This window comes from Harpia harpyja, chromosome 16 (assembly GCF_026419915.1).
Source record: "Harpia harpyja isolate bHarHar1 chromosome 16, bHarHar1 primary haplotype, whole genome shotgun sequence".
Lineage (NCBI taxonomy): Eukaryota > Metazoa > Chordata > Aves > Accipitriformes > Accipitridae > Harpia > Harpia harpyja.
Window position 1 is genome coordinate 17,901,859 of NC_068955.1, and position 16,586 is coordinate 17,918,444.

General features: G+C 40.8%; 2 protein-coding genes across 11 annotated transcripts in view; one reads left to right on the forward strand and one right to left on the reverse strand.

Annotated features, from left to right (window-relative positions):
• Positions 1-4,577, reverse strand: part of OTOG (otogelin) — a 120,162-nt gene extending 115,585 nt beyond the window's left edge. For all 4 annotated transcript variants that reach the window (XR_008238711.1, XM_052811048.1, XM_052811047.1 and 1 more), the window contains exons 1-4: positions 4,454-4,577; positions 4,289-4,349; positions 4,105-4,159; positions 506-596 (exon numbers count right to left, since the gene is read on the reverse strand). Coding sequence is in view for 3 of the 4 variants with exons in the window: in XM_052811048.1 (XP_052667008.1) it covers positions 506-596; positions 4,105-4,159; positions 4,289-4,349; positions 4,454-4,505 (259 nt within the window). In the remaining variant the exon portion in view is untranslated. The remainder of the gene's footprint in view (positions 1-505; positions 597-4,104; positions 4,160-4,288; positions 4,350-4,453) is intronic.
• A 2,948-nt stretch (positions 4,578-7,525) lies between these two features.
• USH1C (USH1 protein network component harmonin) overlaps positions 7,526-16,586 on the forward strand; it is a 53,358-nt gene continuing 44,297 nt past the window's right edge. For 2 of the 7 annotated variants that reach the window (XM_052811050.1, XM_052811052.1), the window contains exons 1-4: positions 11,300-11,473; positions 11,771-11,838; positions 13,805-13,948; positions 14,450-14,588. In XM_052811050.1, the coding sequence (XP_052667010.1) occupies positions 11,405-11,473; positions 11,771-11,838; positions 13,805-13,948; positions 14,450-14,588 (420 nt within the window). In that variant the 5' untranslated portion in view covers positions 11,300-11,404. Of the gene's footprint in view, positions 7,873-11,299; positions 11,474-11,770; positions 11,839-13,804; positions 13,949-14,449; positions 14,589-16,586 lie in introns of those variants that run through there. The other 5 variants (XM_052811053.1, XM_052811054.1, XM_052811051.1 and 2 more) reach the window with 4 other exon arrangements.

Here is a 16,586-nt window from a genome sequence, read left to right on the forward strand (position 1 = left end):
AAAGCCAAGATGCAAATTCCTCAAGCAAATGCCCACCAGTGCAAGCTGGTGGCTAAAGAGTACCTCATCCTGCTAACCCAGAGATTACACACACAAAAAGCATCCATAGATTACCTCAGCAAAAGAGCAACAAACAAAAAACCTCCAAGCACAGAAGAGATACAGGATAGGTAATTTAATGGCATCTAGGCAGCAATCCACATCTTCAGGTACATCACTACAAGAGCAGATTGCCTTGCTGAAAGCTCTTTGCTAGAAAAACCGCAGTTAGAGACAGTCTTTAAAATGCTCAAACCAGAACCTGGTGTAAACTTAAAGCTAGGTCAAACCCCATAATAAATTGTCATACTCCTGTAGTCCTTTGAGACCAATCAAGGTAGAGCCCCCTTATCCTGAAGACCTGTATTAGCTATTTTAGGGGTTTTTTTCTTCATAAAAATAATTAAATGATGCAGAACATAATGGACAATTGAACTTATTTCATGTAAAAACATAAATAACTTACTAGATGGTCCACATTTCATACTGTGAAGTCTCCTGTTCCAAGATACGGATATTGCAGTAGATGAAGCATTATAAACCATCATTCCAGGCTCCTTTCAGAAAGAACAAAGAAATCAGCAGCTATAACCAAGACACTTGAAAAATCTCTTCATGGTCTATCAGTAAATTTACCATTTTTACTAAGCTCACTGCTTCATATTGGTTTACTAAAAAGTTATGAAACACCACCACTGTAAAGTACAAAGTATAGTCCTTCTACTGAAGACTCCAGTAAAGGAGTAAAGTACATTATGCCTGAAGACAGCAGGCAGATTTTAAGCCGGTTAAGCCAAAATGCCTAAAACTGCATAGACAAACACTGTCCTCTGTGCCATTCTCCATACTCCTTTTACTCTCAGTTACAGCCTCTATACCATCATGTGTGTTTAACATAATTCTCAGTATAAATACTCTGCTGTTTTGGAAATTCTTACCACTCAGTTGCAGTTATTTAAAATCATTTTAGAGTATATGCTTGCATAAATCACTAAACAACATCATAATAATTAACGAAATGTCTTATAAGGTCCTAAATTCACACTCTTTTCCAAGAACCAAAACCCAGCAAAAATCAACAGGTTTGTTTTGTGGTGGTTTTTTGTTTGTTTTAAAAAAAAAAAAATCATAAACACCCAGGTTAGTTTTCAAAACATTTCCTACCATCTTCTCCTTAATCTTTGCCTGTTGTTCTAACATTTAAAAATATATGATGACTAAAGCTTTTATTCTCTTGTGTTTCCTTTCTCATAAGCACTTCTGCCTTCAACAGGCAGCAGCAAGGTATCTTGAGTTTTCTTGTATTAATTCTCAATATTGTGGTGAATGAAGCTTTCTTTTTCTCCAATAAATTGCCCTTTGGAATCCCAGTGTTTCTAGTCTATTAGACTTTGTAATCATTTTTATAAATTGTTATGTCATGATAATGTTGACTCCCTCCCTCATTCTTGCCATATTCGTCTACTAATCCAACTTCCATCTACCAGTGGTGCCACTCACAATCCCTCCGTTCCTTTTCCAAATTCAAATTGTTTACACAGTGGCACCTGTATCACTTCTGAACCAGAAATATACTGAGTCTTACCAGAGTACCATGACAAGAACTCAAATCAATACTTTGAGGGAACCAAAAAAAAAACCAAAACCCAACAAACCTACAGGTTACTCGTTAACAGCTTAAAAGTCAGTCATGGTCACTAGTCATCTGACAGCTTCTAGATAAATTGGAAGGACAACATTCTTTCACACCATTTTACCCAAGGATGGTGTATAGTTTAGGTATGATGTGTGAACATGAGTTCCTTCCCATTTTCTTGCAAGTGCAAAGTTTTAGCTCTTTACTTAAAATTTATGACCTTGCCTACCCCTTACAGAGAATTGGGACTAGGTGCAAACCCAGTTATTTATACAAAGAGGTACTGTAAATAGGATTTTGGAAATTGCTCTTTAAGACGCAGCTTTGAATGCTCAAGTTCAAGGAAACTTGCAAAGACAATCCATCTTAAAGGGAGCATTTTAATGACTGAAAGAAATAGGACAGCACCTGAGCATGTATAGCTTGTTTAACGTTCCCCACAATTTTTCTGAGAGGAAACAATATCCAAAATGATTTATGTATTACTCAAAATAATTTTCACACCAGCTCTTATAGAAAATATGCTTTAAGGAAATAATACTAACTTGTGGTTTTAGTGTGCACAGAACAACCAGTCCTGTAAAAGGTACTGTCATATAGAAGGGAAAGCAGTGTCAGCATTGATCTATAAAGGTGCCTTAAAGAGTTCTTCAGAGCTTAAATACTTACATTTCCTTTAAAAAAAAACCAAAACCAAAACCCAGCAATACATCAAATCACAAAAGCCAATTCAGCCTATATCATGTATCTGAGAAAACAGAAGAGCAGACCTGCTTAGCTAAGTTACAGAAAACAGTTGATATTTTGTCATATGGTTATATATGAAGCATCTAATTAAATTTACCTAGTTTACCTAATACAGTAACAGAAATGTTACAGCCATTTCATATTATTTCTTCACCTCATGAAGAGCAGCAGCTCTATCCTCTAAAATGTTCATATTTTAGTGGCACATTAATTATAAAATACAGTTTTCATTAAGGAAAATTCAGTGACAAATACAGTATCTGTTAAAAAACAGCATTAGCTACAATGTATGATGTTGACAGCAATACAAATCGCCGAGCACAATATTTCCAAAATAACATTATAAACAACACCAGCTATGTCTACATAATTTTACCTATGGCCTTGGTTAGATTTACTGCATTTAATTTTCATGGTCTAGTTTTATCATTCAAATTTCTCAGTCCTGTGCACAATTCTGCAAAGTATTTTTAAAATAGCAGGTCTTTTCTGTGTTCTAAATACCCATTTAGACATCTGACTGACAACTGATCTCAGAAGCTATGTCATTAACTAAGTCTTCATGGACGTAAAATTCTGCAGAGGGCTTAACCACCATTGCTTAGTGTTGCTTTATCTCTTCCTCTTGAAGAAGCTTATTAAAAGCAAGAACGTGTAAAAATGCATTATGCTCAGTTCAAATGGCTAGAACAACTACTCTTCAGGTTATTATCTTTTTAAAACTAACACTGAATTTTTTTTCTTACTTTCTCCTAAGCATATTTCTTACTGAAGATTTCTGGTCAGTTGACTAGTACAGAAGGAAACAAAGTCTATTACTGTATCTTGAATTCTTGGGGGGGGGGGAATGTCAATCCACAAGCATTTGCTCTTATTGGTGGTCGATTTTGTTACCTGTTTGCAGTTATGTGGCACATTTTTCTCTCTGCTGAGCTTTTCCCAGAAAGAGCAGGGAGAAAGCAGAAAAAAAGGCGACTCCTCTGCAGAGCTGTGAACAAGGGCTACAAAGCAAACTTCCCTTTTCCCACCCTCGAACAAGGGAGTGGGAACCACACACCCTAATTACATTTCAGCAACATGCCACGAATGATATCGTCGGGTTGCCAAGATAAACCACATCCAAAAACCAGTACTGAGTTGTAGTGATCTGATACTGCCAGCTCATTTACTTTTACCGAGAAAAGGCTCCTACAAAGCAACTACTGCTGGATGAGCCAGACCAGACCTCAGCTTTCCTTGGAGCAAGGATGCTTCATGTGACATAGAACTATTTCTGAACGAGCTAAAGCTCATCAGAAATACTGACAGTATCGTGGTAATGTACAGATATATGCAGGTAAGCTATGACAAACACGTTATTCTGATGAAAACCAGAACACCTGTCCCTCAGACCGGCGCCGCCAACCACCCCTCAGAAGGGTCTCGCCAGGCGGCGGCGCAGCGCGGGAAAGCCAGGCGCCATCTTGGGCCACGAGCGACGGCACCGTATCGCCTCATCAGCCCTGGTCGCACTGAGGTTCGAGGCAACCGACCGCGGGAAGGGGCTGCTCTCCTCGCGGGGGGCTCCTCAGAGAAAAGCCCCACGTGTCGGCAGCCTCGTCTCCCACCAAGAAGGCGCCGCAGCGCCCAGCCCCGTCGTGCCCGCCCACCGCCCCTCACAGCGCCTGGCCCGCGCCCCCTACCTGCGCCGCCGCGGCGAGGCCACCCCCTCTCCGAGGTCCCGCGGCGCTGCCTCGGCTGAAGGCAAGAGAACAAGTCAGGGTTTGCTCGGCCCGCACAGCCCACCCCGCCTCAGGACTGCCGCCCGCCCGGCCGCGCACCTCAGCGGCGACAAAGGAGCCTCGCTGTACCCCGGCTGGCTCTTACCTGGGGAGCGATAGGTCCCCGCCGGCAGGCAGCTGCGCCCGGGCGCCCCACGGAGACGGGACTGGAAGGCAAAGGCGGCAGGTTAGTGATGGTCAGGACTGCCCTGTCCGTCCTTCCTCCCTCCCGCCCGTCCCGTCCCCGCGCCCTGCCCGGCGGGAGGCTCACCCGGCAGCAGCCAGGCGCACAGAAGCGCCCCGAGGAGGAGCCGGACCTCCATGCGGGCTGACGGGCGGCAGCGGCTTCCCGCGGAGCTGCAGGCCTTAGCGCCGGCCGCTACCTGCGCCCTAGGCTCATCCCGCCCTCCCGGGCGGGGCGGCCAAGGCGTTTATCAGCCGCCCACCCGCCTTCCGCCCCCGGCCCTTCCCCGAGCACCCACCCCGGACACCACCCCTCGCTCTGCAGCGGGGCTGCCGGCCCGAGGGCGGCTGCTGTCCCCACAGCGGAACAACTCCGGCCCCACTAACGCTTCTCCCTAAGTGCCGATGCCGGGCGCCGACCTCGCCGGCTCCCCACGTTTATTTCCACTTTTCCGCCCTTCTGGGGTTTAGGAAACGATTAGTGTCACGGCTTCTCAGGAGGAACTCAAACCTCCGCGGTGGGGTGCGGTGTTAAGGCTGCGCCCCGCCTCTGACGCGAATGAACCCGGGGGTTTGCCTTTGCTCCTGGGAACGTCGCATAGCTGAAAGCTGCTTGTTTGCGGAGAGCTGCCTGCTTGTTGCTGAGAGGCAGCGAACGTGGTCGATGCTTAACACAGAGCATTGGCCCCGACCCACTGAAAAAAAGTGTCAGAACTTGAGTAACGAAAGGCATGAGTAGGACATGAACTGAATGCAGCATGCAGCTAATGTGTATGGATTATCTCCATAGCTTCTGATAACTTTTTGTTACTATAAATTGACACTCTTGAACTTGGAGCTCTCTGTGGACCCTTTTGCAGGTTCTTTTTTTTTCCTTGTGATTAAATTTTGCTGTCTGTTTTACCTTCTTTCCATTATTTTTCTCCCCTTTTTCTCTTCCCTCTTCCTATCGCTTTTGCCTTTTTTCTGTTCTTTTCCCTTTCCCATCTGCTGCTGCCTCTCTCCCCATCATTCTTCAGGTTTGCATATCTTAGAAGCTTTAGAAGCTGCTCATACCAGGTGAGAAACTGTCTCAGATGAAAAGGGGCCTTTTCTGACTGCTTTGGGAAGTCTGTTAACAGTAAGTCATTAAAAGGATCTCTTTTCTGCCTTTGTAATTTGTCCCTGTGGATTGTGTTTCTTGCTGCAACAAGTGTTTCATTTCTAATGAAATGATGGAAAACTAATGATGTTTTCACTGAGAATTCTGTTCTCTCCTGTAAGTGTTGGATGGAGAATGTGTATGAGAGAAAAGAAAGTGAGACAGAAAAGATATTCTTTAACTTCAGCACAGCCTTTTCCCAATAACCCCAAACAGATTTTTAGAATTATGTGCTAGCCTCAGCCTGTACGCTGCTCTGAATGCACTATGCACTTGGCTTTGGTGCACTTGCTCTGATCCAGGTTACGTTAATGGAAGTAGAGAAAGTAGATCAAAAGCAACAGGAATCAGTTTACACAACACACATTTTAATGTTATTTCTTTGCCTACTAAATGGGCTGCCCACTTTATTCATTTTCCCTTAATGCCACCAGTAGCAAACAATAACTGAAACTAGTTTAAAGCTAATTTAGATGCAGTTTGATTTCTTGGTATGAAAGATTTCATTATCTAAAACTAACAAACAGTCATAATTGTACTGTCTTTTAATATGACATATGTGAAGTAATAGAAACTTCAGAACCATCTCATAAATTTACTGATTATCAAACTTCCAGTTTTGGAGCATGGGATAGCTTTGTGAGTTTGTTTGCTTTGTATTTGTGCACAGCAGAGCACAGGAATTCACATAACAGAGCAGACTAACAGCCCACCAAGTTCATTATCCTTTCTGTGGTGTGTCCTGTACCTGATGATTCAGAGCAGTTTTCACATCACCAAATGAAGTTAATTCCACAATGTTTTACTACATGGAGGAGTTTCTGACTCCTGGAAAATTTATATACATGATAAAAAAAAAGTTACTTTCTTTCAAATGTATATAACTTTCAGCTTGTAAAAGATCTATTCCTGTAGTCTTCTAGAAGCGATTGATAGATATCAATGACTGTTACAGTCTATATGTAAATTTAAAGGAAACATACATAGTATTTTATGTGTCCTTTAAATTTCATGTACCTCCTCCCTTCTCTTTTCAAATATAAGACAATTTTGTTTTGCATATGCAGGGAAGAAATTCTATAGCTGTGTGTCTGATGCTTGGATAGAATAGTGTTTCAATATCGTGTGGTACTGGAACTTAGAAGACAAACAATTTGCATACTAGTAGTTGCACTTCTAAGAGAAAATTGTTTTCTGAAAACAGTTTTTGTATTTGTTTGTACACAGGCTTAAAATGCATTCCTCTCTTATTCCTGACACCTCATAGGAGAAAGGGGTAGTGTACATACCATTGAAATGTTCCGATACAGCAAAGCCATCTTCTGAAAGGGTTAAGAGCAATTTCTAAAGGAGCCGGTGTATCTTACGAAGGTTATCACACAGAAATAATAAAACAGATTCCAGTTTGTATTTGGCACTATGGAATTTTTTTTTTTATCATCCCTTTATATGGATCCATACAAGTTTCTACTCTGTTGGAAGGAGTAGGTAAGCTACCTGTGCTTACATAAACCCCGTTCTCTCTGGAATTATATGGGTAAAGCTGATTCTTCAGGGAGACTAAGGGACATAAGTTAGCAGGTCTCCTCCACTCGCTTCTAGCCTTGATTGCAGAAGTCTTTGTTGTTGTGTATTACATTAGGGAATGTGGGAGAAGAACCAGCCCAAGACAAAATTACCTAAAAGAGATTAGTCTGAAATAGACTCCTTTTCAGGTACTCTGACCTTGATTCTTAGGCAGTTACTCACAGATATTCTGTAGTGGGAAAGGCTGGTGGAAATCAGACTTAGACAGCGATACATCAGATTCACCCTGCTTACCTAAAAATAAGAAATTGAGATTGTTTGCAGTAGAGCAACGTGTTGAAGCAAATGGTTCTCCCCCCCCCCCCAGGTGTTAGCATGCTTTAAATTTCACATCTTCGTGCTTTTCTTAACTAGTAGGGCTAGTGACATACATACCTACAAATACAAAAGAGCAGTTTGGGTGTGAGCTCCGTGCTGTACGAGAAGCACCAGTTGTAAGAATCAGCCCAGGGAAAAGTCCAGGTGACACGCGGCGCGGGGTGGGGGGGCTTTTCTTTTACTTTTTCTTACTCTTTTGCTTTGGCCCGAAACAACCAAAGCCGGGGGTCGCGGGGAGGTTATCGCTGCCCGGCGGCTCGCACCGCTTACGCAGCGAGGCAGGGCAGCGGCGGCGGCGGCGGAGGCCGGGGGCCGCGGGCGCTGTAGGCGGCGGGCGCGCCTCCCACCGCCCCGGGGCGCGGCCTCGCCGGCGCAGCCGCTTCCCGCACCGCCCGCACCCGCGCAGCACCCGCGCCCCGCGCACCATGGAGCGCCGGGTCGCCCGTGAGTTCCGGCACAAGGTAAGAGAGCGGGGCCGCGGGACCCGCGGGCGCCCGGGGTCGCTTTGCCACGGGCTGTGGGCAGAGCTGCTGCCCCGCGGCCTGGAGGGAGGCGAGGCGGCGGGCTGGGGCGCAGCTGCCGGCGCCGTCCGCGCCTGAACGCTGCCTGTGTGCCAGAGCGAGCGGCGGGGAAGGGAGAAGCTCGGGGCGCTTCGCGCTGCCGCCCCAATGGCGCGGAAAAGAGGGTGGCAGCCAACTGTGAGAGGGTGATTGTAAAACTTAAAACCCTTGAAAAGGCAGGGACAGAAGAGGAAGAACGTTCCCCCGTGCGTGAGCTTTTTCGGGGCTTGATACAATTAACTTTATTTTAATGTCGTGTAAAAAATGTTGCACCCAGTCCAGTTCAAGGATGGCAAAAGTGCAGGTGCTGAAGTCCAGGCCCAGGCAGGTCACATTCGCAGTCCTGCGTGCTGCCAGCCGCTGCTCAGAAGACTTCGGTTCCGCCTTAACATTCACGAGTGCAATTGTGCATGTGCAGTCATGTGGAAATGCACTTGATACATGGAGAGGCTCAGTCTGCGTGGCACGTTGTTTTGACATTTACCCAGTCAAATAAGTGCTCAATAGAGCTCAAAATCCTATGAGCAAAGTAAGCTCAAAAAGCTCTATTTAAGGACAGGAGGGGAAGGAATGATTTACACATCTAAGAGATGTTTTTCCATATCCATTTAAGACTCTCTCACACTAAAGTTTTCAGTACTGTTTTGTGGTGCTTTTTTTTCTTTGTGGGGGAGGTGTGTTGGGGTTTTTTTGGTCAGCTAGGGAATGGAGTTTCTTCTAAGTAGTGCAATGTTCTGTTTTATAGAAGTATCACCTGGTAATAAAACCGTCAAAGAATTGTTGTAATGAAGTAGAAGGGCTGCAAAAACACACCTATATGGCAAACTGAAGTTCAAAAACATTAAGGACCTGGGTACTCTGTAGTGATGACTACAGCCATCTAGCAAGTTATTTCTGCCTTGCTACCTATTACTGTGTAACTCGGCACTGGGTTGTACAACATATCTATAAAGACTCTGGTTCCTGGGCAAATAGTTACCATCTTGAACTTTAACCCTTTTCCCTTTCACTGCTGCTATAATTCATAAATCATTCTAGTCCCACCCCAATAACGTAAGACTTACTGTCAGTGTTTGTTGGTGCGATAAGTAAGATGCATATCTGAGTGAAAAGTTCATCTGAGTAAGAGGATACTGGAACAGGTCTTTTCTTTAAATTATTTTGTATCATCCTGCTTCTAGTGGATTCTGTGGCAAGTTTAATGTAATGATACTTTTTCTGTATCAAAACGGTGAAAATGCTCAGCCACAGAATCTGAGTTTCCTCAGTTATTTGCTGCTTCCATATTATTTTTTTCTTAGTAATTTTAATCAGTTCTCCCTATCAACCAAGCAGCAATGCAAAATATATAATATATGCAAATATATTGGCCAGTTCTTCCATTTCCCTCAGTTTTTCAGAGGCTGTGTCGTTTAAATAGAACTTTATATTATTCTTTGAAAGCTGACAGATTGGGCTAGTGCTACAGTAGTGCATTACTGTAATCTGAATATTTTCCACACCAAAAAGCACTCCCCCTCAACTTCTATTCTGCTGAATAAGCTTATATAGGCATGTTGCCAGATTTTATTTTTCTTTTGTATATAGGTGCAGTTTTTGTGATGACTCCTTATTAATTTTTATGAAAAACAGTGCAATTTATATAGTGAGAAATAGAGCATAAGCAACTCTCTGTTTGTGTTCTAGGATTGTAAACTACACAGCTACTATGAAGATACCCTTAAATAATCACAGAAAGTTTGAGGTTGGAAGTGACCTCTGGAGGTCATCTGCTCCAACTCCCCTGCTCAAGCAGGGCCACCTCAAGCAGGTTGCTCAGGACCGTGTCCAGATGGTTTTTTAATATTCTTGGTTTAAAAGCTGTGAAATCATCTATCCCATACCTCCACAGTTATTGTCTTGAGAAATAGAGAGATACTAAAATACTTTTCTGATTTAAATTACATCGTGTTACCACTGATTTTTTAATTTTTTTTTTCTTAACATATGGGGGCATGTTCTTTTAGGATTTGTGAAATTAGAGTGAGCTCTTAGAAGCTGTTGATAAGCTGAGGTAAAGTGTATGTCTAAAATAAGACTCTGTCCTAAGGAGTTAATGAATTATGAAAATGGTAAGAGATGCAGGTGGCTACAATGGATTGATAATTGATGGAATAGAAGGCAGCAGAAGAAGAATGACCCAATTAGAGAGATGGCCCAGGAAGATTAACCCAGCTGTAACATTCTGAATATAAGAAGTTACTTGGGTGTTTTTGTTAGAGTACCAGCAAGTTGCTGGTGCAGGAATCAAACAGGAGGACTGAGTGTTTTGTGAGAAGAAATGGCAGAATTTAGATATGGCCCTCCAGTTCCTGAGAGGGAGTGGGAGATGTGTCTATCAGCTAGCATATCAGGAGAAAAATGTAACGTTGTTACTGGCTGCTCTCCCAATCAGGAGAAAAAATGATGATGGTTTTGCTCTTTGCTGTGTAGGGTTGATGGGCTTATTTAATGTTCTTCATGAGATGCTGCTCCTGCTGTATCTTAGCTAGCACTAGGGATTGAGTTCTGTATACCAGAACCAAAGCTGACTTATATGTTGTTTTTTTCCTGATGGGGAAGGGAAAAATGGATGTTGGACTTAGTTTTACATGTATCACCTTGTCTTGAGTCTGTGTACAGCATTGGTGAACCAGTCAGTTTTGATTGCAACCATTTTATTTCATCTTAAGGCAGACTTTTTCTTCTGTGTTTTGAAATTCACTATGAATAAATTGGTTTACTCAGTAGTGTTGCTGTCAAGCAATCTTGTCCTGCATGTAGCTTTTTGGCCTTTAGGTGTTTTGAAAGTGTCTTTTTCCAGAGGAGATGTAATAGCAAACCACCTGTATGTGGAGTCTTGCTGGCTTAGAGAGCCAAAAGGGACAAAGGGAATATGAAGCATGTATTTAGTTTAGAATATAACACAAACCATTGCAAGTCTAGAAAGAAAGGGCCTTTCTTTAAGTATGCAAATTGGTCCTCAGACTTCATGTCACAGTAATATTAGCCTCTAGGTCAGATGTAAATTGTTTTCCTAAACATTAAGCTTGTCCAAATGTAAAAGTAATGTGATGTGACCTCTCACTCCAAGTAAGATCGGCAGGGGTCTCAGTGTCACTGAATATAAATTGAACTCATATAAGAATTCTTGGGCGGGGGGGGGGGGAGGTTGCTTTATTTTACTGTAATTATCCAAGAGCAGGCATAGTAATATGACACTGGTTTAAGTAAATGTACTATTAGTGGGGGAGGAAAGAATAACTAGCAAGTTCTGTCAGTTAAGAGCTGGAGCAAAGAGAAACAGTAGTGTAGCAGTTTGCATAATGTTATAAGTGAGATCCTGAAATCAGTGGTTTGGATGACAGAACATAGATTATAATTATCTCGGTGTGGTGGTTTTGTCTGTGACAGCATGTGCTATATTAATGAATGGCCAAAAAGGTTTCTGAAAACATTTATTCAACAATACAGTGATTATCAGGTAAGGCAAATATGATATTATTGTAATAATATTACTGCTGAGGGAAATGTAGCATAGAGAATACATCAGTATTTACCACCTTGCCCAATTGTTGTGATACTAATTTTAGAAAGTCTTGTTATAAGTTTCACATTGTGAGGTAATACTCTACCGCAAAAATGTGTTTATCTTTAAAAAAAAAAAAAAAAGTCTTATTGAAATCTTTTCTCTATGGCTTAAGAGTTTGTGAATGTCTTGTATGTTCAACATTTGTGGCTATTTAGTCAGAGATTTAGAACAATATTCTTGGGTTTTCAGGTTAATCTACTAATTGACAATGAAGCGGAAAAGGATTACCTTTATGATGTGCTGCGGATGTACCACCAGTAAGATCTAGCTTTATATATGGTTGTGTAGAATTTTACTAATGCTTTTAAATGTGAAGAGTGAATAATTCAGATTTTAAGTGGTCTTTCTACATGCTACTAGAAAAGCAGCTGAAGTGATAGTTTTTGTTTAATGAAGTCTTATAGTTTTACAGTGTAGCTTGCAGACACAGAAGGAGCATATCTGTAATCACCCAGAAATTATGACTTGGCAGTTTTGTAAAAGAATTTGGTGGATTCATATTGGGGGGGAAAAAAAGCACTTGGATTATAAAACTGTTCTTAGGAAACAGGAAGAGAGCATTAATAAAATTCATTAATATTTCCAAATAATGCTTACTTGCAATAGAGGCTTTCATTGAGTTTGCTTTTCAAAGATTTTTGCTAACTATTCAGATAAAAAATTCTTTGCAACTTTTTTATCTGAAAGCTGAAAAAATTTAGTCTGGGAATCTGTTGGCATGTTTAACAACTCTGTCTTATTATGACATAATGGGAAAAAAATGGTAAGGTGCTAGGCCTATTACCAATCCTTTTACTGAACTGATTTAAACCACCATTGCTTAGGACCTGTATCATTGCAAATGAGATCAGTGTCTGATCCGTTGTTTTTCACAGAAGTTGAGAATGTATTTTCCACTCATCATAGACAAGTGGCTCTGACAGACATTGTTTCCATTCATATTTTAATTAATAGCATCTCAGCTGAGTGAAACGTAGACATTTCCATCTGATGTTTGCACTGAGCTATAGTTATGGGTGTATTCAGCTGCATATCTGATTCAGTTTCACTCATGTCTGTCTAACTGCTAATCCATTCATAAAGCCTGTTGTTTGGAAAGCTGGTTGATTCAGTAGCTCTTAATTGTTTAAAATCTTCTTGCAGTTACAAAATTAACAATGCATATAGTAACTTTTCTTCAATTTCCAAAATTGCAATGACTTGAGCAAAACTTCCAATATCTCTGTGAATGTATGTTGATGATGTATCACTCTTTTGGAATACAATATGAAGTATTCCAGGGCAAAAATGTGTGCAATTGCTGTTGGAATTAAAGTTGAATGTCTGCTTCACTGTGAATAGCATTTCTAAAAGTATTTGACCTCTAATCCCATGTAATATGCATTCCTGATCCATATCGTCAATGCATATGCCTCAGAAACATTGTATGCCAGGAAATGTAAATTTTAAGAGAGGGAACAGCAAATAATACAGCTTAAGTTTAACTGGAGGTTGTGTAGGAATAGCTCAACTGAACCTTAGGGAGCTGTTCTTCCACTCTTGCAGCTGGGCAATAAAGTACACTTTCTAGACCTCTAACTATCTCAGTGCTGACAATATCAAGGAGGCTACTTTGCCTAGCTCTCATAAGACAGATGTTCACAGTGGTTTAACTTCTGTAGATTTTGTTTATTGGTTGATGGCCCTTCAATTTTGATTGGAAAAAAATTTTAAAATTTAAAACAAATCTTTGCTCTAGTTACTGAGCTTCATGATTTTTTTTTTTTCCTGGATCAAAACAATTTGTCAGTCCCCGAAGTTCAGAAGAGGAAGGAGCTTGTAACCTAGATTCACTTAGAAGGATTGCTAACTAGTAAGGAAACAAAAATCTGGTAGGCAGGTATATCTGATCTAGAAAGTTATTTCCAAACAGTTCCATAAATCTTTTTGGGACTCTGAAATTAAAGATATCGTCTATAGAAGTAATGTGTGTGACCTTAAAGGCAATATTTAGGAGATTTCAGTTATTTTGAAGGAGGTAGTTGTTATTCTTCTTTGCTTATGGAAGGCTTGCTTTCTCAGAGGCTATTCGGCTTTGGTTAAACCAGTATCTGCGTAAGTAACTTTTTTAGTAGGTTGAAGGGGCATGGAAACATTGAAGCCACATGTACAGCAAGTTATTAAATGATGCTTTGCATTGGTGTGTTGATTACCTGTGCTTGTTTTCTCGCTGTGTTTTTATAGATCTATGAATCTCCCAGTGCTTGTGGGGGACCTAAAACTTGTGATTAATGAACCCAGCAGATTGCCTCTATTTGATGCTATCCGCCCACTTATCCCATTAAAACATCAGGTGGAATATGATCAGCTGACACCCAAAAGATCACGGTAAGAGAATGCAGAACAATGCAGCTAAGTTAAATGCAAGCAGGAAATACTGAGTTTTCAGACAAACTTCAAGTAAAATATCAGTCACCTGTGTAGAGCTGGGCATAATTCTTTACTTCTGCTGTGTTTGCTAGAAGAACAGTTTTGAGCTACCTGAAATTGGTTGCCAAGTAGCTTAATCTAATAAAAGCAGTGTAAGGGAGTCAAAAGTGATGCTTTCCAGGTGAAACAATCTTTTTCTCATTTTTTCTGCATTTAATAATAAAAAATTCTTGTAGCTCTAACCCTTTAGAAGCAGACAACTTCAATGGTTGCAGATGTCTTTTCTTGTGAAAAATACTTGATGGCTTTAGCTAACACACATCTGTCCAAACTTCAGTCAGCTTGCTTTTTTTCACGCCTAAATGTTATAAGAGAAAAATAATGTGTAACCTTCATATGAAACATTATTGCCACAAAGTGTTATGCAGCTGAATAGTCAAGTATGTTCTATTTTTGCAGAAAGCTGAAAGAGGTGAGATTGGATCGTTCGCATCCTGAAGGACTTGGAATAAGTGTGAGAGGTGGAGTGGAATTTAGCTGTGGCCTCTTCATCTCCCAGTTAGTTAAAGGAGGACAGGCAGACAATGTTGGACTTCAGGTAATAAAATTATATTCATGGCTGCTGTCTGCAGAAAGCCTTTTGCTACAATGTTAGGGAAGCAGCCAGTAAGAATTGTTCTTAAATATTTAGAAATAGCTATTGCTAAGCTCTTTGTCACTTGTAATAAAATTCATAAAATATGTAAGTCAGTGCCATATTAAATACCATTATACCAATGGTGAATCAAGTTATTAAAATTATTCTTTCCTATTCACCAATTTTCATGATATGTAAACTTTTTTTTTTGTATTTGGGATATGATAACTTTTGAAGATAGAAGGGCTTTCTGGAGTGTTGATAATTCATGAGTAGCAACAGTTAAATGTAAGCGGGTGGAAAGAAAGATCTCTAACTAGACTGTGGAAAAGTGTTCTAAGTTGCCAAATTCTGATTAAATGTAGAACAGAGCATATAAATACCATAAATGATAATTCCACCTTGCACAGATGTAATTTGTCTAATGAAACGTTTATTTGAACTTCATGTATAAATGCTGGGGGTTTTGGTTTATGCAATGGAAGTGCATAAAAGAAAGAATCTATTTTTAACCATTTCCAGTATCCTTTGTACTACATGGAATTGCACTTTCAGTGATTGAATTTTAGGTACATGAACTGTAACAAGGCTGGCAAAAATAATTATGTATAGAAACACATTTTTTCTAAATTGGTACTTATGCAATTCGTATTAATGAAGTTTTGGGTGTTTGGTTTTTTTGAATGTGTCATTTTTTGCTTGTATATACTTTGGTGAAGAGAGAAGTGAGCCATTGCTGTGGCAAATGTCTGCATCTTTCTATGTTTTCAAAGCTGATAAGGTGTATTAAAGGTCTGTGTTTGAGTAGAAAGGCTGATATGGCTGGCTAATTTCAATTTGTCAACTGAATAGTTGCTGGAAGTATTGATGTTTAAGGATTATATTTAATTCTAGTCCAAAATGTATTAGACTGGCATGATTCATTACAGTGTTTAATTAAACTCATGTGTTTTGTAGATATGCTTCAGTGTAACCCCACGACTCTGTTAGATTAAAAAAAGAAAAAAGCTCTGTCAACAAGGCAGTCAAAGTTAGGTTTCCATGTTTGTGTAATTCATGCTGAGAGCTTTCTAAAATTTATTTAAATATTCCTGTCTGTTTGCGTACATGCATGTGCCCTTTTGTTTGTGCATTCATACCTATATATCCCATTCACTAATTCAGATTTGCCAATGAATTAGTCCCAACTTCTGGCAGCCTGCTCTGGACAGACACGTGACTGGCTCCCTGGATGCTGTTAGAAGCTCCTTCTTACAACAAAACCACAAATTCAGGGAATATGCCCCCACAAATTCTGTATTTAGTTAGAGTTGAGAGGGTGGCATAGGACATCACACTGTGCTGGATGTGTTGGTAGCCTACTTCTAAGTATGGGATTTGCTAGTGGGTAACTCCAGAGAAGGACATCGATGCACCTTCCTAGAGTTCGCACTACAAAAGCTTGTGTACCTTGTGTGCTACGTTGCACAGTGAGAATGGGAAGTGTAGTCAAGAGAGTTGTTCCTGGATTGTGATCAGCTCAGTAGAGACATTCCAGCTGCATCCTTCCTCCACTGCTAGAAAACTGAGAAAAAGACAAAGATCGGTCACCTACATGGCTTCTGAAAACATCTCCTGGAAAATACTGGAAGGCATTAATGATGCTGAGCAGTAAAGGACTTAATAGCCACTGTCTTAAACTGTCATGCTAGTATGTTCATCTTAATGCTGTGTTGCAGCTCTGCTTCTCTGCTTGTTTCAGACTAATGTATTGACATGATAGATAAGGAGTTATGCTCAGTTGTTGGGCTACTGTAAGGATGTCAATTTTCAGTATGCAAAAAGGCTGTACTGGCTTTCTGTAACTGAGGCCATTGTATTACATGTTGGTGACAGAGAATGGGATTGTAAAGAATCTTTGGGCTGGCTTGTGCAAATTGTACTGCAACTCAGAATGTGGTTGGAGTTGGGCAGACAAAG